The sequence below is a fragment of the Cavia porcellus genome, unplaced genomic scaffold (genome assembly GCF_034190915.1).
Source record: "Cavia porcellus strain 051 isolate PalLab524CR breed Dunkin Hartley unplaced genomic scaffold, mCavPor4.1 scaffold_30, whole genome shotgun sequence".
In the NCBI taxonomy this organism is placed as follows: domain Eukaryota; kingdom Metazoa; phylum Chordata; class Mammalia; order Rodentia; family Caviidae; genus Cavia; species Cavia porcellus.
This window is the reverse complement of record NW_026947513.1, coordinates 7,051,537-7,077,353: the sequence shown is the minus strand read 5'-3', so window position 1 is coordinate 7,077,353 and position 25,817 is coordinate 7,051,537. Positions and strand designations below refer to the sequence as shown.

Below are 25,817 nucleotides of genomic sequence, written 5' to 3'. Positions count from 1 at the left end.
GCAGCTTAGGAGTCCGTGTGTGGGGAGTAAGGGAGAAGGAGAGGAGGCACAGGTGTTTTTGAAACTGCTCCGTCATCTGCGAGGGGGTGGCAGCACGCAACCTCCCCTGTGTGCCTTAAGGAACTTGCCATGTTGATGGCAGGGTGAGCCAGGGGGTGGAGTATTTACCCTCCCACTGCAGAGCAAGCACACATTGTACAAGTGGAAGCAGGGCGCCACTGCCAGGTCAGCAGATGTGACTCAGAGGTCACACGGTGTGTGGACTGGAAGCCACTGCACATCTTGCTGCCCGTCGTCCTTGAAGCTTTCTGTTCATTAGCTGAGAAGGTGAAACTCGGTGACCTCTTACTGGGCTTCTGTCTGTTCGATTCTCTCCACTGTCTTCCGAGGTCACAGTAGTTAGTTTGTCTTCCAGGAAGTTGCCAGGCAGCACAAGGGGTGGCAGTAAATCAGAATGGTTTGGATTCTGGAGTCCAATTATATGCATTCAAACTTAAGCCTTCCCCTGCTGGCTGGGTGATCTTGGGCAGTCTGTGTAACCTCTCTGAACTTCAATTTCCTTCTCACCGAAGGGCATAGAACAGTGACATGTATTCATAGTATTCTTCTGAGAAACTGGTATGGTAATGTGTATACTGCTCATTGCCTGATGGGTGGTGAGTGTTTGATGGGTGCTGCATAATTTAAAATTTTCCTGCTGCTTATCCAAGACCACCAAGCAGCTAGATAGAGCAAGACTGGAATCTAGATCTTCTACTTGTAGCTGATTTTCTAAATCAGGTTTTTTGTTCCGTCTTTGGTTCTTCAACTGTTTGAGTGGAGAGGAGACATGGTCAGCAGTCAGGCCAGCCCAGCTTGGGAGTTCAAAGATTAAATGCCTGGTTCAGAGCCTTCGCATTAGGACTGGTGAAGAATCGGAAGCTTCTCTAGGGGTTTCCTACAGCCAGTCCTCTTTCCTGTGGCCGTTACATTTTTCCTGCTTTCAAAAAACCCATCCCCTTGCAGGACAGACTAGAGCTTTTCTTTGTGTAGTTCGAGAGACACAGTTGTCAAGGCTTTCTTTTGGAGCTTGGAATCCTTTTTAAAACAATTCAATTTCCAGTGGCAAATCATCCGTTAAAGAAGCTGTGAAGAAATCGTGACAACAGTGATGGCACTAATAGCTTCTCATGGGACACCAGAATGGGAGCGTCTGCTTGTTCCTCCAGGCAGCAGTGTACACGGCACACTGCTTCACACCTCAGCGAGAGATCGCCCCAGAATCTCACATGACCCTTATATATTTTTCTTTTGCTAAACAAGCAGTTCCTCCAAAGGAGGCAAAGGGGAATTTAAATGATCTTGGGTTAATTTTCTCATGAGATGGGGTTCTTTCAGGTCACCGCGGCACATTTCCACCCCGCAAGCAATTCCTTGAACAAACAGTCATAGGCATTTTAAGCTCTGTGTCTTTTCCTGTTTTGATTTCCAGAGTCGTACCATGGGAGCTGTCTCTATAGATCCAGGAAGAAGTCCTTGCTTTCTTGCCTCTAAAAAAGCAATGGCTTACTTATATGGTGACAAGTGCAAGATGACAACTCTGTAGAAAACAGAGTGTAGAGTGGCCCTGTGTGGGGTGGGAGGGAGCCTTTTATTGCAGCAGAAAAGCTTCTTGGTCAAGCTTATTTGAGTCCCCTGTGGCTGCAAATCAGAGTGACTTTGTACGTACGTCCTGGTTTGATGCTCAGAACCTAAAACTTCCTTCAAAGACTTGAAGTGCTTTGAGACGTTTCTTTTCATAACACTTTGAAAGGTGTGACTTAACTGTTATGCTGGGGAAGCTGGGAAAACATCTAAGGGCCAGCTGCCTGTGGGATGTGGCCTCCCACATCCTGTGCACGGCAATTTCATCCTGAGCACTAAAGTACCCTTGCTGCAAGACCTTTGAATCCTGGCAACAATTCTGCAAAGAAATGGGAAGCATCCCCCAATTTTAGATGAGTAAGTTTAGGCTTGAGGAGTCTGAAGTACTTGCAAGTTGTATTTAAGGAGGCCCTCAGTGGCAGAAGCAGAGTGGAGTGACCAAGATTAAGCAAACATGTATTTAAATAGCAACCTCCCCAGCCCATTCACCAGGGTTGGGCTGCGAGATCTGGAAACTCTGATTCATTCATTGGTAGGTGCGTTCTGAGATTAACAGGAGGGAGTAGGCTGCTGAAGGTTACTCCTTAAACCCAAGACCAGGTGCAGAGTAAACGTTATGTTGGTGGCTTTTTGTAAATAAGGGAGCTGTCTCTGCAGTAGAGGTCATTGCTTTGGCAGTTGAACGGGGGCCCTTGCTAAGCAAAGCAAATTTTATTCTATTACTGTTTGCAAAGGACCAAAGCAGCCGAGTAGAAATTGCAATTAAATTTGCTATCAATCATACCTCTCAAGCACACTTGGTGTTTCATCAAACTTTTTTGTGTGTGTATTCTTGCTTTATATAGTACTTACTCCTATGAAAGAGATGGATGTAAGGGGCCTGGTATAAGAAACTTTTAACGCCATGTGTGTGAACAACATTTCATAAATCTGGACTCTGTTTCTTCCTCTCTCTCTCTCCTTACTCTTCCTGAGGAAGTGCCTACATCAGGCATTTGCTTGTCCGTCTGTCTCTCTTATTTTGTTTTCCTTTCATTTTTGATTTCTTGTTCTAATTTGTATGTCTGAAAATTGAGAGGAGTATTGAAGGACTCATCAGTGCACATTATTTTTATTTTATGATTTAGAATAACTATTTCATAGTTAATTACTAAAATAATGTGTATCTAATAAAATCCAAAAATTTGGAAAGGCTTGAGGGATTGTTCTTAGAATGTTAGCCCCTCGACCTGTCTTTCTAACCCCTATTGCCAGTGTCTGGAATACTGTAAGTTTAGAAGTTATATCTTAAACTTTCTTTCCAGTTTTTTTCTTTGGTTTTCTCTGTAGGGAAGCAAAGTTTTTCCTCGGCTCTCTTAGATTAGTGGGGATGGGATACACAAATATAAATAAAAAAGGCAGATTAACAAGAATGAAACACCTACAATTTTATTAATATTTAGAATTTGCAATTGAAATTCTCAGAAAAGAAGTGAAATTCAGAGAAGCAGTTAGACTCAGAGTTTATATACTATTTTAACAAAGGAAAGGGAATTTGGATGTTGAGGGATGATCAAATGGGAGAAAATGACTAAAAATGTATTGGAAAAATAATGAGAGAGAATTATTTCGGTAAGCTTTGCTTGTGGAGACCTGTCTTGGTGTGCCTTTCTCAGGTGAGGAATTGCTCTCCTCTTACTGGTACCAGAAAGGCTGAAGACTTAATAAAGGCAAATTTATGCCTTGCTTTTAGGCAGGAAAAGAAGTACAGAGAGCAGTTCCTGGTTCTCTTGGTTCTCTGTTACTTTCAGCTCCAAACAATCCGTATGACAAAGTGGCATAATCTGAGGCGGCTTCTGATCCCCCTTCTATCTATCTTTTCATTGCTAAGAGTAGGCACCTCTGTGGTATTTGCTGAATCCTTTTCTCCCCATTGAAAAGATTGAAGACTTTTTCATACAACCAGTGTCCTGAAATTCTTCCTTGTGAGCCAGGGTTGACTACTTCATCTTTGAAAATGGAGTGATCACCACCAGATGACACTTCATTATATTTTAAAATCTCACATCAGTTCTTATCAGTGTAAAAATCCTGTTGCGTCTGTAATGTAAAGTGCTCTGACATATTTTATGGCGTTGGTAGGAGAATTAAAAGGGTAGTAGAGGCAAGGGTTAGAGTCAAGGATGCCGTAGGATGTGAAGTCAGGGGAACTAGTCTACCCTGGTAAGGATTTTTGCAACAAGGTTTGGAAGAGTGTGGGGTAAGAGTGTCTCCCTCCACTGTTTTGTCTCAGTTCCACACACCCATCAGGATGTGCAGTCATCATCCCTGTGCAGAGTGCATTTCCAAGCATTTTCTCTTCCCCATCACCAAGTTAATAGATAAACTCTATTGGTCAGCTTTCCTACTACTGGTATGGAATGGCTGATACCTGTAATTTAAAGGAGAAAGTGGTTATTTTGGTTTACGGTTTTAGAGGATTCAGTCCATGGTAGGCTGGCTCCAAGGAAGAAATACCATGGCAGAAGGGCGTGGTAGAGCACAACTTCTCAATTCACGGCCACTGGGAGGGAGTACACAGGGGTAGAGAACCAGTGAGGGATATATCCTCCAGAGTCACACACCTAGGTGCCTACCTCCTGCATTGGGCTCTGTGTCCTGAGAGTGAGTTCAGCCATTAGTATCAGTGCATTAAGAGGAGTTTAGCATCCCTATGGTCCAGTCACCTCATATCCCATTCAAGTTAACAACGAAGCTTAAACATCATGAAGTCCTACCTAGAAAGACTCTGGTGTTTGTATTCCACCACCTATCACTGTAGTCATCGTTCCTCTATTATCACAGAGAAAGTATCAGCCTTTAATGCCAGCCCTGGGTGGATTTGAATATCTAAAGGAAACTTCTTTGTAAGGCTTTCCACATTTTGCTATTGATGCTGCCCCCTACCCCAGAGATGGAGAGGAAATAATCTCAGGTTCTGCTTTCCATCCCCGTGAAGCACTAGTCCTAGGTGGTTTCCACCTTTTCCCCTGACATTTCCTTTACATAGTAATGCTATTCTAAACCGATGGTCACAGAGTTCTTCTCAATGACACAGAGGCAAAACGCACCGCATAGCTGATAAATTGTAAGCAGGCATCGCGCGTTTGCTTGATGGATTTGTGGAGTGTGTGAGTCATGGGTGTTATTTTTGGTCAGAAGAATAGTGTGAACTTTCCTCCTCTATTCTGAGCGCTGTGAAATGCATTTCTTTTTTTGGTTCTTCAAGGTATATGTCAAGGAACTAAGTACCGTATCAGAATCATCATTTTCTAGTTTTCAAAGTTACTGTTTTGGAGTTGAGAAGGTGGAATATTTGAATAGAAAAGAATTGTGTGTAATCCAGTCTGTTAAATGTAAAAGAAAATTAGTCACCTGCTTTGAGGCAGTAGTGCCTCCCTTCCCACTATACTCCAGAGGCCAAGTTTAAAGCTGCTAGGGTGGAGGCAGATGCCATGAACTAGTGTGCCGGCATTGTGATTTTAATAGACCTTTGTTTTGTGGATAATGTAGGCTGAATTGTGGTAGATTTCTCTCAGCCAGGCTGCGGAGTAAATAATGTTTGAAAATCACAGCCCTGGGTCTCTAAATCCATGTTTCGTAAAGCAACTGGCCCGGTGCCCCAGGTTTCCCTGGAATCTCTGGCTGGTGTTTCTGCTCAGTATCTGCCCTGCTCCCCCCTTTCATGGCCAGATACCTGGGAGCATCGCTGATCTGGGATGCTTTTAGGGGGAGATCCAAGTCCTAGTGTCAGGTCGCGACCTCATCGCTTCTGATCTGTGCTGAGATAGGTACAGAAATTGGAAGTCAGCACTCAGAGACTTTGATAGCAATGTGGCAACATGGTTTTATGTCTATCGAATCTAACAAAAAACACTTGCAGTTTTATCTTGATGTCTTTTTAAAATTATTTTCCTTCTAATTCTTGTTTATTGCATTTTACAAAGTATTGATTAGCAATGGATTGGAGGAGGAGGAGGACTGGTCTTTCACAACTGGTGGACTGAGTTGTTCGGGTTTATGTCCTGCGCTTAGTGGTTTAGCAGTTGGAGTAGTCAGTGAACCCCAAGGTCTTCCTACTCCTTGAGGGGCTTACACCATTATTAATTTAAGAAGGGAAGTAGGGGAATGCTTTTCTTTTTCATCCTTTCCTTAAGTTTCCCCCATTGCTCTTAGGATCATCTGTCCTGGTCTGTGCGAGAGAACCTGGCTCACCTCCCCAGGTGGCCACGCTGAGATCTGCCTGCAGCAGGCTCTGGGTAGAGGGCCCCTTCCCAGGGCAGCCACAGCTGCTCTGTCGCTGTCCCTCTATATGGCAGAGCGGGACTGTTTGCTTCTACAAGAGAGCTAACATCTGGGGACACCTGGAGTTCTGTGGAGGAGAGACAGAGGTCGCTCCTTGTTGATAACTGTGCTCAGGAAGGAGAGAGGTAGGTGGGAGGGAGAGAACCAGGAGACATCCAACAAAAGCTAAGCCACCTTCGGATGGATTTCAGCGCAGTCCCTGGAGCCAGCCTGTGATGAGTTGGGGCAATGTGATGAGAAGGACAGATGGAAGCCTGTTTGCCTTCCCCCTCCTGAAACTTTCCCCCAGGGTGCCTGAAGGCTCTTTCTGCTTTTTGGAGTCATGGTTTAAATGTGGCAGTCTCCTTTACACACCCTGTTCCTTTTACCTGCTTGCTTTCTTTCCAGAGTCCTTACGAGCCAGCACCCTGAGTCATTATTTACTTTATTATAATATAGTGTAAGCAATTCAGTGCAATCAATTATATGTAAGCTTACAAGGGCAACAGGATTGTTTATTTTGTTCATTGGTCTATGCCCAGAGCTTACACAGTGTCTGGTACACAGTAGGCACTTTGTAAAAATTTGTTTTATTAAAGAATAAAGGGGAAGGGACAGGCTTACAACGGAGGTCCAAGGTCACACTCACACTGCCCTGTCCATTGCATGCTGGCCTGGAGGTGGGAAGGACACAGGTGAGGGAGGTAGCCAGCCTTAGCCAGCACCTGCCGTGTGCAAGCCCCCGGGAAGTGCTCTGTGCTCCTTATTTAATTTAAGGGCTGGTTTGGCCTGCGGATTGTGTATTACTAGCTCCACTGTAGGGATGGAAGCTCCAGGTTAAGGACTTCCTGCAAGGTCACTTAGCTCAGGTAGCGACTGAACCAGGTGGCAACTGTGACTTTCTCATTCCTCCTAGAGACCTTCTCCCTGCCCCCTTTTAGTATCTCTTATTCCTTTGCTTTCCTTCCTATAAAATGGGGGTTAGTTTTCCTCCCTATCACCACCTTTTAATGTAATGAGAACAGAAAAATGGGAGACCTGGAATTCAGCTGTTACAGATAATGACTTTTACAAAGCGGGGGCTGAAAACTCAGGTTGTGTCAGCCAGCAGCTCTCACGGTGCGTGGAGAAGGTGACCCCGAGGCCCATTTGGGTGAGTGTCTTTCCCTTGCCATGCTCGGTGCTGGGCCCTGATTTCAGTCATTGGCACTTGTGTCTCTTTCCAGATCCTCCCTTAGGCTGGGACCTCCAGACAGCAGCACCCCCATCTCTTATTTTAATAATATTTATACGGTTTTCCAGAGAGGTCAGTGGATAGAACAGAGTTCCTTGCCCTTCATGGAACTTATATTTTAGCAAGGAAAGCAAGACAAGAGATAAACAGTAAGCAGTAAGCCATGAAGTAAATTATACGGTGTGTTAGAAGATGGCACGCGCTCTGGGACACAGGAACTAAAGTAACGGAGAGGAGAGGAACGTGCTGAGTTAAGCCCAGGGGTCCAGCTGGGCCTCTGCACCAGGGCCGAGAACAGGCAGAGGGGGGGCTGGGGTTGGGGTGTTAGGGGAGAGGGTCCCCAGCAGAGGGGAAGTGCCCATGCTGAGGTAGCCCAGGCCTGGCACGTGCGGGGATGCAAGGAGGTGAGCGTGAGGAAGCTGGGGGGGGTGGCAGGGCATCCCTGCCAGTGCTGTCTGGGCAGCGGGAAGGGGAAGAGGCCTGGGGAGCCAGGGTTCATCTTTTTCTTCCTTCCTCTTTGTTCTCTTTTGGTACCCGACAGAATTAGGTAGTCCTTAAAAGGTGGGGACTGCGGTCTTTAGAGATTTAACAGCTGGGGGTGCACTAGTTCCCCAGGGCCGCTGGATTTGGGCAGAGCAGCTGTAACATGAGGGAAATCTGTGAAATAATCTTAAGGATCCCCTTTCCCCATCTCAGGCATCCTTCCAGACCAATCCAAATGAGGCAGCGTACACCATCAATAGCCGACTGCCTGTCCCTCCCAAACCAGGGCACGCGCCCAGGTGATCTTTGAATTTCCAATCCATCTGTGGGGCATAATCATCTGTTCGCCAAAGACTGTGTTTTTGTTTTTTGATTTTTGCAATACTGGGAATTAAACTCAGGCCAGCTTTCATGCCAGGCAAATGCTGTACCACGGAGCTAAATTCCAGCCCTTTTTGTTCTATTTTGAGACAGAATCTCACTTAGTTTTCTAGGCTGATCTTGAACTTGTGATCCTCCTGAGTCTCTGGGACTCTTTGGCATGTGCTGCTGAGCCCAGTCCCTGTATACCCTTTCCAGGAGTCATGTTCTGACAACCTGCCGCTTCCCTTCTCCCTGCTTCACTGATCTGCCCTGAGTCTTGCTGTCCACTTGTTGTCCATATGCACTTGGAGCCATACGTGTAAAGTGAGCAAAGGCCCAGCAGGGGCTCTGCCTTCTGGTCACTGGCAGCATCCCTGTTTGGTTAGGTGACAGTGCAGTCTGCCAGGTGAGCATGAGAGTATGTGACACCTTATAGTGGGAAGCATGGCAGTGGAGTGGAAGGCCAAGGCTAGCTGCCCCCCACCCCGGATGTCAGCATGTGGCTGGGGGAGCAGGGTTCCCTGGAACCCAAAACCAGGTGAGAGTGGCAGAGGGCTCACAGCATAGTGCATGCTGTGGCCAGGGCCAAAGCTTCATGGACAGGAAGGCTGCTTATGGGGCCACTGTGTGGGCTGGAGGGACCCTGCTCTGGGCAGGACAGAGTTTAGGGAGGCTGGCATCATGGAGATGGGAGTGGCAGCCAACCCAGGGGACTGAAGAATCGCCTGTGGATCCTGACTTCAGAATGCTTAATACGACCTCTTCTTTGACTGCTTTCTAGAACCAGGATCAAATGCCTGGGTTGGGCATAGTTGTTCTTGTCTGTAATTCTAGTGCTCAAGAGGCTGAGACAAGTGAATCACCATGAGTTCAAGGCTAGCCCAGGCTACATAGTGAGACCTCTTCTCAAAACAAAACAAAATAACAACAAACAATTCTGGCTATTGAGATATCAAACACAGGTTCATTAAATAATATATATTGGAAGAAGATTATTTTAAAAAACTATCTGGTCAAGAAAATAAAGCTTTTCCTATATTGTAGCCCAAACTGTAGAATTGAACTTTGTCCACTTTCAAGGTGGACATTGTAGAGATGAGTTCTCAGAAATCTTTGGAATGGGCTATGTGGGCCCTTCTGGGAACAAAGAACATCCCTAAATGGAGGCCAAGTTCACACCCCCTGTGCATTGTGGTGCTGTGATTTGCACACTTGCTGCACGCAGAGATGTTTTCGCTCTGATGGGCTTCATAGGGTTTTGCTGGGCTGTAGCGTTGGCATCAGGAAGCCCGATGAAGCCCCACGTTTCTCTGCCTCTCTATTTCTGACTGTGTTTCATAATGTGTTGATATTTCCAGGCTAATCTTTCACAGCTATTGAGAGATTCTCAGGACCGAAATAAACATCTGGGAGAAGAAATTAAAGAACTTCAGCAAAGGCTCGCAGAAGTCCAGGGTGACAATAAGGTACTGTGACTATATAAAGGAAGAGAGCTCTGCTAATGTAAGTGCGCAGGAGTCTATCAGAAAAATGGAATGCAGCATTTGTTGAAAATTGTGATAGAGATTTTTATATTTGCAATGAAAATTCAGTTGAGCATTTCTGGTCTTTATTATATCCCTTGTGTGTGTGTGTGTGTGTGTGTGTGTGTACATCTATGTGTGTGTTTCTGGGTTGCTCTAAAATATTGTCGCAAGCCGTTGTAGAAGTTTCTTTATGTTCAGCTTGGTGGTGAATAACATTGTGGTTGAGGGTGAAATAAAACTCAAAGCCTGTACTTTCCCCATTCTATACAAATAACGGATTTGTGGCTCAGATGATTTGGAATTATTCACATTCAGTTTTGAATTTTAAGTAGTCATCCTACTAATTATGTTCACATAACCAATTTATTTTATTGCAAAATTTGGCAATTTGTATGGAACATTGCTCAAAATCCACTGCTTGGTATTAATCAAACTCCCCTGTTGGCAACGTTAATTATAAAATATGAACTCATAAAGTCCAAACTAAATGTGTGCGCTCTCTTTCTCTCCCAGCTGAAGCTATGAACAAAAGTAAAATTGAGAAAGGGAAGAAAAACTGCCGAAGTTTAATTCTATCCTCTAAAATAATTTCCTGTTTTGCCAAGATAGATTTATTTTCAACTCCTTGCCAGAGGCAGCTTTTGCAAGAGATGGCGTTGGATTTTGACTCAAGAGAATGATATTGTGTGTGGGTTCAGGGGCGCTTTCTTGGGAAATGTTTTCTAGATGTTACCAAATTCCTTGATAGATGATGGCGTCTTTCGTTTTTGCTGGGAATTGCTGGTTATTGGAAGGTGCCATTTTGAAACATGCTCATTCTTTAGAGACTGCACAGAATTGTCTGGAGAGAATCCTTTTATAGCAGGAGATCAGAGAACTTAGTGCCACTGCTGGGTCGAGAGACCGTACCTGGGGGCAGATATTCTCCTGGGAAGGTGTGATGGTTTGATTATGGCGTATTCTTGCCAAAGGTGCTGAGAATTGGCATCCTCTAGTAAGAGTATTATAAGGTGTTAGAACTAACCGGGCTCTGAGAAGGTGATTATGCCCCCATCATCCTCGTGAAGAGTGGGGTGGATCTCCCAGCCGTGGATTCATCCCCAAATGAACCAGCTGTTACAAAACAAGAAGACTGGTTCATCTCCATGGGAGCTCTTCCGCACATATGGCTCATCCCTCCACCTCGGTACCCCTCCTCACCGTGATATCATCTGCCATGCTGTGATGCAGCCATGGGGCCCTCTCTAGAAGCCTCTGTGTGCTCTTGGACCTCTGGGACTGGGAGCCAAGCGAAACTTTTTACTTTATAAAGTACCCAACTTTGAGTGTTTCATTATAATTAATGGAAATGGAAGAAGACAGCACTTAATGTAAGTTTGAAAAATTAGCTTCTCCTATTCCCAGTCATAAAATAGGAAGTGAGAGAGAGTATCCAGGAAAGAGTCTAATTAGTGCAGGACAAGCTGGTCAGCCTTGCACATGGTATTAACCATCATTACAGGGACTCCAGCTCGGCAGCCTAGGGGTTCCCTATTCATCACTGGTTGACTTTTTTCTATTTCCTTTTGTTATTCTAAGCTACTCCCCACCCAGCTTTCTTAAATACCTTTCAGCCTCATCTGTCCGTTGCTTTTCATCGGTTTTCCCTTTGAGCATCAGACAGTTTAGGAACAGATGTTGGCAACTGATAGTTCAAGAAAAGGGAGGATGCGTGCGTGTGAGTGTGTGAGTCTGTATGCATGTACTTGTGTACTCATATATGAGCCGGTGCGCGTGTGTAACACCACACTGAGCTTAGGACTCCGCTTACATTGCCCAGTCTGCATGTCCCGATTGACTTGGGCACTAGGTCTCTATTTCTGTGGCTAGACACATTTATCAACTTTGTTTGCTCACACCAGGTTTAGAATTTAGTGAGTCGTTTCATGGCCTATGAAGTAATTTGCCTGCCAAAAGGTGCAAGGAAAATGTTCTAGTGTTCAGTAGACCTCTCACTCAGCAATGGTCTCTCCCAGTCCAAAACAAAACATGAAAAAATCCTAAAACTGCAGTGAGCTGCAGAGACTGTGTCGTTTCAGCTCTACCCAGAGTTACGGGCTGTTTTATTCCACATGCCTGGGAGTCACGGTCTCTCACCCCCGGCTCAGTCCTGTCCTTAACACCACGGGCAGATGCTTCACTGGGTGGTGAGACTGGGTTTTGGAAGACCAGGAAGCCCCATTTCTGAGCTGGCCAGGCCTGGGTGGTAGAGAAGGGGTGAGCCCTTTGGAGGTTTTGTTGTTTTGGTTTGTTGGGCTTTTTGATTGGTCATTTCACTTGCTGCCCCAGCCCCAGCCCTCCCAGCACCGTCCAGGCCCAGAGTCACCTCCTTGTCCTTATGATGTGTCCTCTGCTGATTTCTCCTGCACATCCGAGCCCATTCTCCCTCATACTTGTGCTGATTTCCCTTTGCTGTGCTGTTTTCTCTGTCTGGAATACTCTTCCCCTTGACTTCTGCAAGCCCCAATTCATCTGTCAGGATGTAGTTCAAATAGAGCCTTTTCCAGCTCTTGAGGGCCAGTCCCGATCATGCCCAGTGAGCCCTGCTGTGCCCCTCAACTGGCACTTGTATGGCACCTCTAACCCTAAGGTCAGTTGCTCACTTGTGCAGTGTTGTAGGAATTAACGTTTGGTTCCCTTATATAGACAGTCTTTAAACAGTCTCTGTTGAAGAAATGGAATGAATGAATGGATGAGTGGAATAAACAATCGGGAGCAAAGAAGAAGAGCAAAGTGATTTGAGGAAGAGAAGAGGAGAAAGATGAATATGCAAAACATTCATTCTGTTCAGCATCAGTAGCTCGCTTTAATAGTTAGAAATTTGGAGAAAGGACCTAGGAAAGCAAACTCTTCTACAGGAAGGAGGTAGAAGCATCTGAGATGGGCAGCCTGGGGCATCTCTGCGAGGACAGTGAGCGGGTAGGGGCTGAGCCTCCGTGGTGGACTGAGGATCGCTGTCCTGCTTGGTGGCTGCTTCAAGCCCGTTCAGTTCTTGCACACTGAACATCATGGTTCAGTTCCAATTCTGGTGCCAAACAGAGGGGCCAAGGGCATCAATTTATGAACGCTCATTAAAGCGGAAGATTTTTATCTCCGAGTTGCCATTTTAACTACTGACCCTTAGCCATATTTTGGGAAGCCTAGCTTCTAGATGTTAAGCACATTTAAGAAACAAGGTGACAGGAAATTACTTGCCTTGGATATTTTAGGGTAGACTAATTTTTCCATTTGTTCAGCTAGAGCCGTGTAACCCTCTGTGCCATAAAGCATTCCCAGCAGCTTCCCGGAAGATTTGCTGTCCCTGTCCTGGGCTATGAGCAACTTGGCGCTCACTGGGTCATGAGTAGGGGCTCCCTGCTAGCTTGGGTGTCCTGTAACTGGGGGCTTGTGGTCCATGGCTGGTTGCCATCTCTGTGTCCAGTGCCCAAGAATTTCTCAGGCTCCCTGGTTTACACAAATCCCCGACTCCAACCAGAGGAAAGATGTGCAGTGGGGAACCTACTCAGGTTACTTCTGCCTTTTTAAATCTTGAGGTCTCTATGGAAGAGGGACTCAAGATGCCCCCATTACCCCAGGAAGGGCTGTCTATAAGTTGTAGTGAGCCAGGGCTCAAAGTATGTTAGCTTCGAGGAATAAGAACCAGCTCTGGGGAGGGGTGCACACTGGCCGTGGCCTTGGGTCCGAGAGGAGCCCGCAGAGGCAGCTCCTTGTCCTGCCTGCCCTGAGCCCCGAGGTCTCCTCGCTTCCTCTTCTGGGTGAAGAGGAAAGAGAGGGTTCAGCAAAAGGGGATGGGAAGGAAGAAGGTCTCTGAAAATTTAAGAACCGATCACACTACACAACTAGCAATCTAAAGACCCAGTCAAAACGGGCATCTAAAATGAACAGTCATCTTTCAGATGAAAAAATAGAAATGGCAAATAAATATATGAAAAAATGTTCACCATTTCTCATCACTCAAGAGATGCAAATTAAAACAATGCTGAGATTCCATCTCATCCCAGAAAGAAGGGGTAGCGTTAAGCAATCAACCAATAACACCGCTGTCAGGGGTGTGGGGGAAAAGGAGCCCTTATCTATCATTGGTGGGAGTGTAGACTGGTGCAACCACTGTGGAAATCAGTGTGGAGATTCCTCAAAAAACAAGTTAGAGGTTCCAATTGACCCAGCTATTCCTCTTCTTGGTTCCTCTCAAAACAATTAAAAGCATCACACCATAGAATATATGTGTGTGTGTTTGTGTATGTGTGTGTGTGTGTGTGTGTGTGTGTGTGTGTCTCCTTGTTTGTGGCCGACTCCAGCCTGCTGCTGGGAGTGCGGGAGCGGCTCCGAAGGCAAGGGGGCCCTGCTCTGCCCGGCTGTCTGCGTGGCCTTGGGGAGGTCATTTTGCTCCAGGCCTCAGTTTCCCCGGCCCTGGGTTTTCCCATTTATTCACACGTTGCTAAGTGCTGATTAACACACTGGCAGCTGAGGAAATGTTAGGGAAGAGAGCGCTCACTCTCCGGGAGCTTTTCTTCTGGTTGCAGACAGAACATAGATTCATAAAATCATCAGACAGTGGTTAGAGCCGGAAAGATGGGAAGCAGGATGGTGAGACTGATCGCCGAGCTGTGTGTCCTCGCAGTATCATCTGTGAGGTCCACAGCACGGCGCCTGCCGCTGGGAAACCCTCAGGGGGGCGCATGTGCTGCTGTTATCTATAGCACAAATGGGTCTCTGTCCTCTCCTACGTGAATCTCACCCAGAGTCTTGGGGACGTCCTTCCTGTGGGTCGGCTGTTGCCAATGGACTTGGCATGTGTTACACAGCAGAAACAATAATCCAGGTGAGAAGCCTGACACCCAGCAGACAGAGCCCCAAAACTCAGCCTGCCTCCTCACCACCCCAACTCTGGGCAGCACCAAGCATTAGTGCAGAGCTTTGGTGCAGAGCTGCCTCGAGCCTCCTTGAGCCCGTAGGGTTGAGCGCCCCTCAGGGGTCAGGGGCCACTGCTCACATCCCCACGGGGCAGCTGCGTGGATTCTCTTGTCTGTTTGCTTTTTTCTTCATAGGAAAGATCAAGACGCCTATGTGCAAGACCCACACCACAGCGTGACACACTCAGAGCAAGGAAGCTAGGGACAGATAACTGTCCCCTCTGGTGTCATGCATCCCCCTTCCCAAACCTCACTGGCAGATTTAAATTTAGCTGTTGCAAGACTGCATGAACCCCGGGCTTTGCCCTTCATAATGAGCTTTATGTCACACCAGCTGACAGTCTTTAAGTGCCTGTGTTTTATCTGCTGGCACTGTAAAAGGGTAGAGCCCTTCTGTGAACGTACCTCTATTGACAGGGGACTTCTGGATGGATTCAGCAAGCAAACCAATTAAGTCAAAGCCACCAGCCAATAAAGACAGGCCAATGAGCATGCAGGTGACTAATTAAAGTATACTTTGTTTAGAGAGGGAGAGCGCGTGCCAGCCCTCAGCTGTGGACGTTTGCCACAGTCCTGAACGGCAGTGAGTGAGTGACGGGGAGGTTCGGCCCACACCAGCCCCATCTATCCCTGCCCTAACGGGATCTTCACTGCAAATCCCAGCAAAGATCGGCAGGCTCCTAAGCCACTAGACTGGATCGCACTCCCTGGTGCTTCAATGGCAAGTCAGTCCTGAACTGTTTGGAGCTGGCCTGGGTGATGTGAGCCTACTCTGGGGTGTTGTGTGACCCAGACAGCAGGTTCGCCTTCCTCATCCCAGAGATCATGCATGGAAATCACACTTCTTAGCAGTCAGGGACTGAAGTTCCCTTCAATTTGTTAGGTACTCTTGTGGTTGTTTTGTTGTTGAGGACCAGCTGTCTGCCCTGGGCCGGCTCCAGAGGCTGACCCTAGCTGATAGTCCCTCTCAGAGACCGGGACAGCTTTCACAGTTGGACGTCTTAGAGATTAATCACGAGTATGATTGCACTTCCTGTGCTTTTTAGAGGTACACAGTGGCAGTGGCGGGTCTCAGAGTTGGTGGAGTTTGTGCTGGATGGAACACAGTATGCTGGCGAACGGATGCTAAGTGGGAAAAGAAGGAGTCGGGGGTTGTGAGCAGCACGCAGCAGGATTGCTGTTTTAGCGAGCGCAGAGAGGGTGGGGGGTGGGTTCTGCTCATGCGCACTGGGCACAGAGATGCGGGCTTTGGGGGGTTGGGTGGCAGCTACCAGGTACCTGGGATGAGTGTGGGGTGGCGCTGAGGCCGGAGTGAGCGCTGGCTGTCAGCGCCCGGCAGGGGGCGCTGCACCGAAGTGAGGACTGAATTGAGGTTTATAAACAAGCGTGCAAAGGGACCAGTGCCGCGTGCAGCTTGCTTTGCTCCCGGGAAAAGGCGGCCCAGCCCTGATTCCTGGGCCCTCCCTGACCAGGCTGAACCTGGCCAGGGTCCTTTCTAACATTTGCAATTCAAGCAGATGACTACCTTCCTGGGTCTTTTTTGGTTTGGTTTGGTTTTTTCCAATACAGGAGGTCGAACCCAGGGCCATCTCTCTGAGCTACATCCCTAGCACACATCCTCCTCCCTTTGCATTTTTTATTTGGAGACCGAGTCTAACCTGCTAAACTGCCCAGGCTGGGCTTGAGCTAGCAATCCGCCTGCCTCAGCCTCCCAGAGAGCTGGATCAGAGGCATGCATGTGTGTGTGTAAGTTTCTTGCCTGAAAAAGACAACCGTAGCCACTCGTTGGGTGCTTGGTAGAGCTAAGTGGGTGAATGTGTCAGAACCCAAGATAGTGTTTGGGTGCAAAGCATGGAGACCCCCGCTTTGGGTGCTGGGGCCCCTGGCTGCTGAACAGAGCACGGGACATATCGAGGAGCCCTGGTCCCTTAGTCCCAAGGGGATGCACTGTCTGGATCCTGGAGCTGTTGGGAGCCCTGACTGAGGGCCTCCTCTATCTGTTGAGTGTTGAGGGCTCCCTAAGATAGCCAGGTAGGGAGGCTGCAAGCTGTGAATGAAATGGTTCCTGGAAAGCTCAGTTAAGGCAAGCAGGCAGGGCAGTACGCGCATGGCAGTGACTCAGAGAGGATGGCTTCAGCTACAGTGGCCAGGGAAGATGACCCAGAGGAGTGGACATTTGATCTGAGACCTGAATAAGATAAAAGCAGCGTGTGGGTTGGCCACTCCAGGCACAGAGGAAGTGCAAAGGGCCTGAGGCAACCATGAGTTGGAGGGAGGCCAGTGTGGTGGGAGGCCGACAGTGCCACCTCTGCAGCCCTGGTAAGGCTGTAGCATGTATCTCCAGAGGGGAAGGCCTGGATGGGGTACTGCCTCCTGTGTGCCCTGGCTCATTGCTTGCTTGGATAACAGCACGCTGAGGAGCGTGGCTCCTGTGTTCTCTGGAGCCTGAGAGGTGGAAGTTGGGGCCGGGGCCATTTGACTTGTGTTAAGTGTGCTGCTCTGTGTGGAACCAAGTGCCTCAGCAGGGCAGGGAAGTGGGCACCGCTCTACCCCAGCAGCTGCCTGCAGCCTCTCTAGTCTGAGGTGTCCAGTTTTATGAGTGTGTTTTCGGAAAGCTGGGGAACAACTGGAGAGGAAGGAGAAAGCCAACAGCAGTGAAGGCTGTGCGGGCGGCCCTGTGTTGAGCTGTCTGGGTCGGCCCTCGGCCAGACAGATGCTGAATAAATCCCTTCTCATGCCGACCTCTCCCCACTTGTGCAAATGTGCTGCAAAACACAAGACCTGGGGGCCGCGGAGTGGGAGCATCCACTTCCTGTTAGTGATTCTTTCACCTGATCCTGCCGACAGCCCCAGCACACAGGGAGCCCGTGTGTCAGAACTGTGGCTGTGCTAACTCTGCCTGGGGATTGTGCTTTTAGTGCTCTGTGGTGCACTTGGGAGGTAGGAAGATGGCTATGAGTTTGTGGCCAGCTTGAACTACATAGTGAGACCCCATCTCTCTCTGAGAGAGAGAGAGAGAGAGAGAGAGAGAGAGAGAGAGAGATGAACAGCACACATTCCCTGGCGTCTTCACAGGTGGGAATAGAAATCTCTGAAGTCGGAGTTGTGCAGTGCACAGCCTGGATAGCCATACATGGCTGGCCAATCTATAAGACAAATTTTATCTTATTTTTTTTAAATCAAGTTATCTGTTGATTTGCCATGGTGGATAGCTTGATTCATGTAACCCCTGGAGAGTGGCTGCTTCCATACCTGATTCTCACTATCTGTCTGTTGGGTAGAATGGATTCAGGTGAATGAAAACTAGACGTATCAGATGCTCAGGGGTATGAGATGAAACTCTAAAGAGATCAAAGCTAGAGGCACTCCCGCTTCCCTCAGTCTCCAGGGAGGACTGAAGGAGTTTGGGCAGGTCCTTGGCGGCTGGGGAAGGGCAGGGCCATTTCCCTGCATCATGCTGAGTCCTGTCCCTCTGTCACCCCTGAGCTGCAGCTGGACCCCTCCTCAGTGGCACGGCTCATGCAGCCCACCTACAGCTCATTCATAAACATTCGTTTCCACCCAAAGCAGCAAATGGATGTGGCTATTGGTGGCAGTGCAGCGGCCGGGTAGGGCCTGGATCCACTCTGAGGCTTGGCATGGAGCTGGCTGTGGCATTCTGACAGCCCCGTGGCAGGGAATTAAGTGCCCTGAAAAGTCCCTTCACAGCCCTTTCCAAGGCGAGAAATCAACATTGCAGCCTGCTCTCTGCAGATAAGATTGGCCCAGAGCTCGGCTTGGGACAGAACTCGCGCTGGCCAATGGGGGCGACCACGATGGCGGCACCACTCCTAGGAGCAGCTTGCATTTAGGAAGGCCCTGTGTGCTCAGGCCGGCACCAAGTGTCCTGTCGACGCCGTCTTCTCCACTGGGGACAGTGGCTGGGGTCAGCCGGCGGCAGGCACAGGCTTGTATTCTCCCTCAATTGCCTTGCTGTCCCTTAAATTGTCTGAAGTGTCCAGGGCACGTGGTTGGATGTCGGTGCCTGAACTACAGAATGATGTAGTGAACAGCCTGATTTTGCTGAACATATTAATCAGTGTCATCTCTGTATATCTGATACACAAGCAGGGTCCCTGTCCTGCCTCACTGCAGGCTGGGCGTTGAGCAAAGGAATAGGCAGCAACAATGGCATCTGGGAATTGCTTTTCTTCTCTTTCCTTTCTGGTCTCTTCCTCTTTCCGTCCTAATGCGCAGCTGTCTGAACTCCCCTAACATTGTTAAATGCCCCTGGACTGCACTTTCTCTCCCCCCTGGCCTGTACACTGTACTCCTCCTACAAGGCTCCTCTTCCACTGCTTCATTTATACCAGGAAGAAGGCTGATGCTCAGAGACATCTGGACAAGTTCTCAGAGTTTCACGGCTTGCTAGGACAGGGGCAGCCGAAGCAACAGCCTGTGAGCTCTCCCTGGGAACAAGCAGGACTTCTCGGAATCTGTGGTGCTGTGACTAGGACGGTGACCTCCTCAGTGCCCTGCAGCCCCATTGAAAGATCCAGCCAGCACCAACTTTGGTTTCACTTTTTTTTTTTTTTTCTTTTTCTTTTTTATCGGTACCAGAGATCAAACTCACAACTGCCTGCTTGCAAGGCAGGCGCTTATGCCGCTGAGCTACATCCCCAGCCCTTGGTTTCACTTTTAAACATGTTTCAACCAGCGCAGCCCTGCGATTTAACAGCAGATATCGTATGCACATTAAACACCAAATGATTGTTAACATATTTATTGAAGCTTAACAGGCATCCAGTATATAAAAGATGACTCTCTTATATGGCTGTCAGACCTCAATAAACATGTTTAATAATTAATTGGCATTAAGCAAACATAATTGTGCAATTCTAAATTAAATATGCAGTGAAGCGTAGTGTGAATGCACGGCCACCGTGGTGTTTATTACTTAAAGTTCAGGCTGTCTGTCTGGCTTTTCACAGCTCAGGGAAATGCCACCTTTCAAAGACTGATCCCCAGTTCCCCAGACTGCGGGCGCAGTAGGTGGAGCTTCCTCTTTGGGGCCCTCCAGTTGGGGCACCTGGTCTCATTTGGCTCTGGGCTGGTCCTGCTGGGTCTCTACTTCCTGGGCCAAGAATTGTGTGACATGGAAGATTGCCTGTACGTTTCAGCTTGAAGGTGCAGGGACCAGTTCTGTGAATGAGTTCTACGCAGTCGCTGTGGACTCTGAATTCACAGATACTGAGCTGTCATTCCTGGGGGACACTTGTGGAGGTTCCTGTGAGCCGATCAACCACACCTTGTGTGCTTCTGTTTAAAGTCGCCTTGTTTAATACGTATCCACTCACATCAGCTCATGCCTGAAGGAAGCTTACTGCACACGTGTGGCACGGCCTCCCCACACGCAGGGCCAGCTGTCAGCTCCATGCTTGTGACCCCTCTCAAAGGACCCTTTACAAACTGGAGGAGACACACCATTAGTATAGCCACCGTGGAAAATGGTGTGTAGGATTCTCCAAACCGAACACAAATACCGTGTGATTCAGCAATGTAGACCTCCAAAGGAAATGAAGTCGGGGTATGAAACAGCCGTGCTCACTTTGACTTCACGGCAGGGCTTCTCACAGTAGCCAAGATACGGAATCAACCTCCAGGTCCCTCAGGCAGGGCTTGGATGGCTGAAGAAACTGCGGTTCACATACACAGTGGAATATGACTCAGCCTTCAAAAAGGGGGACTTCCTATCATTTGTGACAACACAGAGGAGCGTGGAAGACAGGACGTTAGGCAAAAGGAGCTAGGCACAGAAAGACAAGTGCCTCAGTCACTCGTGGAACTGCTAGGGGAGGTGGCTCCGCTAGAAGTGGGGGTAGCAGAGTGGCTACCGGAAGCCGGGGAGGGGGAAGGGAGAGCAGTGAAGGGAGAGGATCAACAAGACCACAGGCTCAGTCAGAGAGGAGGAAGAGTTCCCTCCTCGTGGCAAACAGAGGGGCTCCCAGCAGTGACCAGGCACGCGGGAAGAGGGATTCCGAGACTCCCTCTGCAGGGAATGCCCGAGCTCAGCACGCTGTACGCAGGGAGACGCTGTGACATGAAGCGGGGTGGGGCGCCGTGGGGCGGGCAGCAGGACCGCACACGCGCAGACACGGAATCCGCCGAGCGGACCGCGGGGGACCCGCGCCCGCAGCGCGCAGGCTGACCCGAAGGGAGGCGCCCCGGCTGGACGGAGCATGACCAACTGCGCGTGTCCAACAGTGACCACGATTTGGGGGGTTAAAAGTCAGCTTTACTGGGTAGGCACATTCGCAAACACCGAGGCCGCGGACAACGCGCGTGGGCTGGGTCGGCCGTCTGCACGCAGGAGCTAGCCCGGGGCGCCGCCCACGCACCGCGGGGTTCGGCTGCGGCCGCGCGGGGCACCCACATTTGTTGCATTCAATCGAGTCGTTTTTAGGAAAGATTCCAAACTCAGTGTCGCTGGAAAACGCTTCTTAGTTTTCCTTCGTCATCATTGCTTTCCGACCTCATTGCTGTTTATTATTTCTATTTAGTTAATATTCCACCACGGCTTACATTACCCTCCTGTGCCCCAGCTGCGCCTACATCCTTCAGGGCCTGGAATAGTAAGCTGCAGAGCACTAACCAGCCTCGCGAGGTGCAGGCGGGAGAAGGGGAAAGGTGCCCCGCATCCTGGGGTCACGCGTGGGCGGCAGTGAAAATCTGTCCCTGGGACCTCGCTCCCGTGTGCGCCTGCAGGGGCACGTGGATTGCGCTCGGAACCTCCGCGGGAGAAGCTCCGGGGAGCGTGCTGTGGCCCTGGGGGCTGGGCCCGGCCCCCACCGTGTGTGCCTTTCCGGGAAGCAGGCTGCAGTCTGCAGTCTGGAAAAGCGGTTGGTTTTGCAGGCAACCCTTGGAAAATAACATTTGAACGCTGGAATTATCTGCTTAGGGATCTTCAAACATGTAAATAAAGACAAACCGTGAAACTGAGTCATACCTGTTTTAAAACGTTAGAAAACAACATGACAGCATGTACAATCTCGGTATCACCTAGACATAACATTACAACGTTGTATAATTATAAAATACCGTACATCATACTGTTTTAATGTTTTTGTGGATTGGGTCCTTTATTCTTTTACACGGGAGTTCTTAGCACAAGTTTGATCATAGTGCACAGAAACGTTAGTGTTCTTTTTTCCCACTTCGGTGGCATCGCCAGTGTGTCCTGTAACCCACCACTGACGTGACCCTGATTTCAGACAGCTGCAGGAGAGATTTTAATTTTTGGAGAGAATTCATAATATTGGCAAACAATGTGTCCTCTTTCTTTCTCCCTCCCTCCCTCCTTCCTTCCTTCTTTCTTTCCTTCCTTCCTTCCTTCCTTCCTTCCTTCCTTCCTTCCTTCTTTCCTTCCTTCCTTCCTTCTTTCCTTCCTTTCTTCCCTCTCCTTTCTCTCCCTTCTTTCTCTTTTTCCTCTCTTTATCTCTTTCTTTCCAGTACAGTTGATTGCACTGCCCTACACCCCAGCTCATTTTTTATTTTGCAATGGGGTGTTACTAACTTGCTAAGTTGCCCAGGCTGTGCTCAAACTCACACTCCTCCTGCCTCAGCCTCTCAGAATGCTGGTTTTACATATGCACCACTGCTCCGGGATCCTTAGTATTTCTTGAAAGAACCTTTTCTATCGGAAGTTTCTCTCTAGTGTCCTTGAGTTTTTATTTGGATTTACTCATTCAAATATTCTCTCTGTCTCTCTTCTCTCTCTCTCTCTCTGTTTCGTACCAATGAAAAATGAAGCTCTTAAGGATGACAATTGCCAAGCAGAGACTGGGAGATGAAGAAATCGGGGTGCGGCATTTTGCAGCCCACGAGAGAGAAGACTTGGTGCAGCAGCTGGAGCGAGCAAAGGAGCAGGTTGTCACTGGTGTCAGTCAAGAGTGGAGGTTGGGCTTGCACAGCTGAACACAGCCCCAGAGCAGACATGCACCCCGAGTCTTCTGAGTGCAGGATGTGGCCAGAGTACACTGCTGACTGCTGTGCTCCTGGTACTGTCCCAGGTCCCAAGCTGACCCTTGGGTGTCTGACTGACATTATTGTGAACACAGCCAAAAACTTTGTCCCCAGCCAGGATAGGCTGGGGGAGCCAAACCTGACAACCTGGCCCTAATTTGTAGGTTTCCACCAAAATGCTGAGTGATGCTTCTTCGGTAAAATGTCAGCAGGTACAGAGCCCTGGTTAGGGAGCAGCTAAAAGAGCCTGTGGATCATTTCCCTCCTCTGGCTAATTGGTTTTGAAGAGTGGAACAAGATTCTTGGCTCCAGAGTGGGCTGGAAACGTTAAGCATTTGTAAGGTGCCAGCAGCGGTTCCCAGGGCTGACTTCACCCTCTGCGAGCCGTGGCTTCAGGGCACGCTGCAGGGGTCAGGCTCGGCTTTCTTTACTAAGCTGCTGTGCCTTGGCCATCCCCGATGTAGTGAATTCTGGCAGGAAGGCAGCCGCTCACTTTTCGCTTTTACCTAATATGTAGTGCATGAGGTTTTATAGCATGTAAGAGATAGTCACTCAGCTGGGCAAGTGGCTCCACCTCTGGTCACAAAAGGCCCAGGTCTGGGGACTGCATTGAATGAGGGCACATCTGGGGTTGCAGATCGAGTCTTTGGAGCACGATCTGCAGGCCTCTGTGGATGAGCTTCAGGATGTCAAGGAAGAGCGGGCCTCCTACCAGGACAAAGTGGACCGGCTGAACCAGGAGCTCAACCACATCCTGGGTGGCCATGAGAACCGCATCATCGACGTGGATGCCCTGTGTATGGAAAACAGGCAGGTGGCCTTTGTGCTTGGTGATGTGCTGGCCTTCACGGGGGGACAGGCTGGAAGTCCTTTGCAGCCCTGTTTGCATCTGAAAATATTGCTTTACAAGTGAGAAGAAACTCGTGGCCCCAATGCTACCAGTGTCACATACTAGTCCTAAACTAAGTGGAGAGGCACTCATTCCCATGCATGGAGCCCTCCCAAGCCCCCAACATACACACGCTCCCTGCCTGGGCCGGCAGTGTGAGGAGCCAGAAGGAGCTACTTGTTATTGCTATCAAGGAGAGGGAAAAGAATAAGAAAATAAATTGAGAAATTCCCTTACCTCTCTCTTCTCCCTGAGGCAAATTTCAGAGTGTGTCTGTGTCTCACTTAGTGTTATGCCTGGTGTCGCCTCTTCCTGCCTTGCTTCCCGGTGGAATCATCTTAATGAGAATTATGTGAAAACTGTGTTGATGTCCCTTAGGGGACCTCCGCGAGGGCTGTTTAAAGCGGGGTGTCAGTGATTTGGGCATGTTTGACCTTGATCACATCCATTTAAGAAAAGGTCACCAAGATGTACATTTTTCTCCTCCTTTGTGGAACAAGGAAGAAGGAAAGCATTATGTGCGAAAGATAGATCTTCTTGCAAGTTGTTTTCATTTTTTGCTCTCAGACTTTAGTGTATTTTGTTAAATTTTTGCTCCCAAACATATCCTGGTGGGATATATTTTTTTCCAGGTACCTTCAAGAGAGATTAAAACATCTCCATGAAGAGGTCAATCTCTTGAAATCAAACATCGCCAAATACAAGGTAGCAAAATTGTGTTGATAATGCCGGTGATTCACCATTGTACATCTAAATGGCATCCTGTTTTAATTCTCTTTTATGTGCCAAGATATTTCAGTGCTTGCCTGTCCTCCCAGAGAAAGCCCCTGAAGTGCTTTAACTGGGGGAACCAGTAAAAATTAACCCTGAACAACAGACAGCTTCCGAGCAGCTTCTGCAGAGCCCTTTCGTGGCTGCTGTCAGCCGAGCATTTGGGGACCTCCAGAATCTGGACGTGTCTGCCTGACCGCCCCAGCCCATGTGAAATTAGGGTTCCTCCCTATTTCCCCTGTAAAATGTGCAGTCATCAGATGCTATTTATCTCGTAGTCATCCATAAGGAAAGGGTTTCTGAGGGAGGGAGAAACAAAGCTAGGAAATCACACTCCGAATGATAATGTTCACGTCACACTGAAAGGACAGGGCGTTTGAATTCTCCCCACTGTTATTTAGTCTGATTCCAGCACCATTAGTTTGATAATATCTATTTCTGCAGATGTTAGTTGTAAGTGTTATAATTAGAAAAATCTCCTGGGTTTCTCTGCTTTGAAAATAGATTGATTCCTCTTCCTGGGGGTGCAGCTTTACAGCCATGGAGATGCATGGGAGAGCCCGCTCATTGTCGTGGCTGTTGGCATGAGCTTCTGTTCTCAGAAATTTCCATGCTTGTCCATTCCATAGTGGCACACATTATTCTGCACCATTCTGTAGATACACATGCAGCCAAGTAAACATTCAGCTTTTAATATGTAATTTTAAAAAATACAGATACCTTCATTTAACATTTATTTTGTTCTGTGTGCCAAGCACTGATACATATTACACGTCAATCTTTAATGCATGAGTTTGCTGTAGGAATGACACATAGGCAGCACACATGTGCATTGCCTTAATCTCATGCCTGTGGCAGACATCACTAATTGATCATGGGTTTCTTTTTCAATCCAGCGACCAAACCTTTGGATACCACTATTGGGGACATGGAGTTAATCTATTTTCCATTTTGTTTCTTTTCCAAAGGGATTTCCATAACTAGATTTTACACATTACACTGTATCCTGACTTCAGATATAATTTAATTTAATGAACATGGGTTGAACACCCTTTGAATAAAAGGGGGTGTAGTTACTATCATTTTGCTATGCAGCACCTTTTTACAAAACTCTTCTTGGATCTGTAAAATCCCTAACTTTGGCAAAGACTGTGGATTCTATATGTCAGGGAGCATAAGGATTTTTAAAGAGGTTCTTGGTGCCAGTGAGTGAATGCATCTCCTCCAGTGAGGTGTTTTTGCATCGTTGGTGTTTCTAACAAGTGTTTTTATTTTCTCCCAATGCTGCTATAGAACGCTCTTGAAAGACGGAAAAACTCGAAGGGCCAGGGCAAATCCAGCAGCAGTGCTCTGACTGGAGTCCTGTCTGCAAAGCAAGGTAGGTGCTCATTGTTTAGATGAGACCACTTATAAACACAAATTGCTTCTAGTATGCTCTACGTCACATCTGAGTTGCTGGGTTTGCAGATCTAGAAGCCAGACAGTTCTAGAAGAAGTGGTTGCCAAACTTCTCCCTGCATGGGAATCACCTGGAAATCTAGTTATAGCTCAGATTACCAGGCCTGTTCCCGAGCTCCTGCAGTAGGTCTGAGGTGGGCACCTGACGATGTGTGCAAAAACTTCCCACCTAATGTTGCTGCAGGTTCAGTGGGCCCACTCTGAGAATCAGTGTG

At 48.2% G+C, this 25,817-nt stretch overlaps 1 protein-coding gene across 5 annotated transcripts in view; it reads left to right on the top strand.

Annotated features, from left to right (window-relative positions):
• Positions 1–25,817, top strand: part of Ccdc149 (coiled-coil domain containing 149) — an 89,410-nt gene that overhangs the window by 35,546 nt on the left and 28,047 nt on the right. For 4 of the 5 annotated variants that reach the window (XM_063240571.1, XM_023564070.2, XM_063240572.1 and 1 more), the window contains 5 exons: positions 9,364–9,471; positions 22,272–22,388; positions 23,122–23,294; positions 24,006–24,078; positions 25,438–25,522. In XM_063240571.1, coding sequence (XP_063096641.1) covers positions 9,364–9,471; positions 22,272–22,388; positions 23,122–23,294; positions 24,006–24,078; positions 25,438–25,522 — 556 coding nt within the window. The remainder of the gene's footprint in view (positions 1–9,363; positions 9,472–22,271; positions 22,389–23,121; positions 23,295–24,005; positions 24,079–25,437; positions 25,523–25,817) is intronic. The other variant, XM_063240570.1, reaches the window with a different exon arrangement.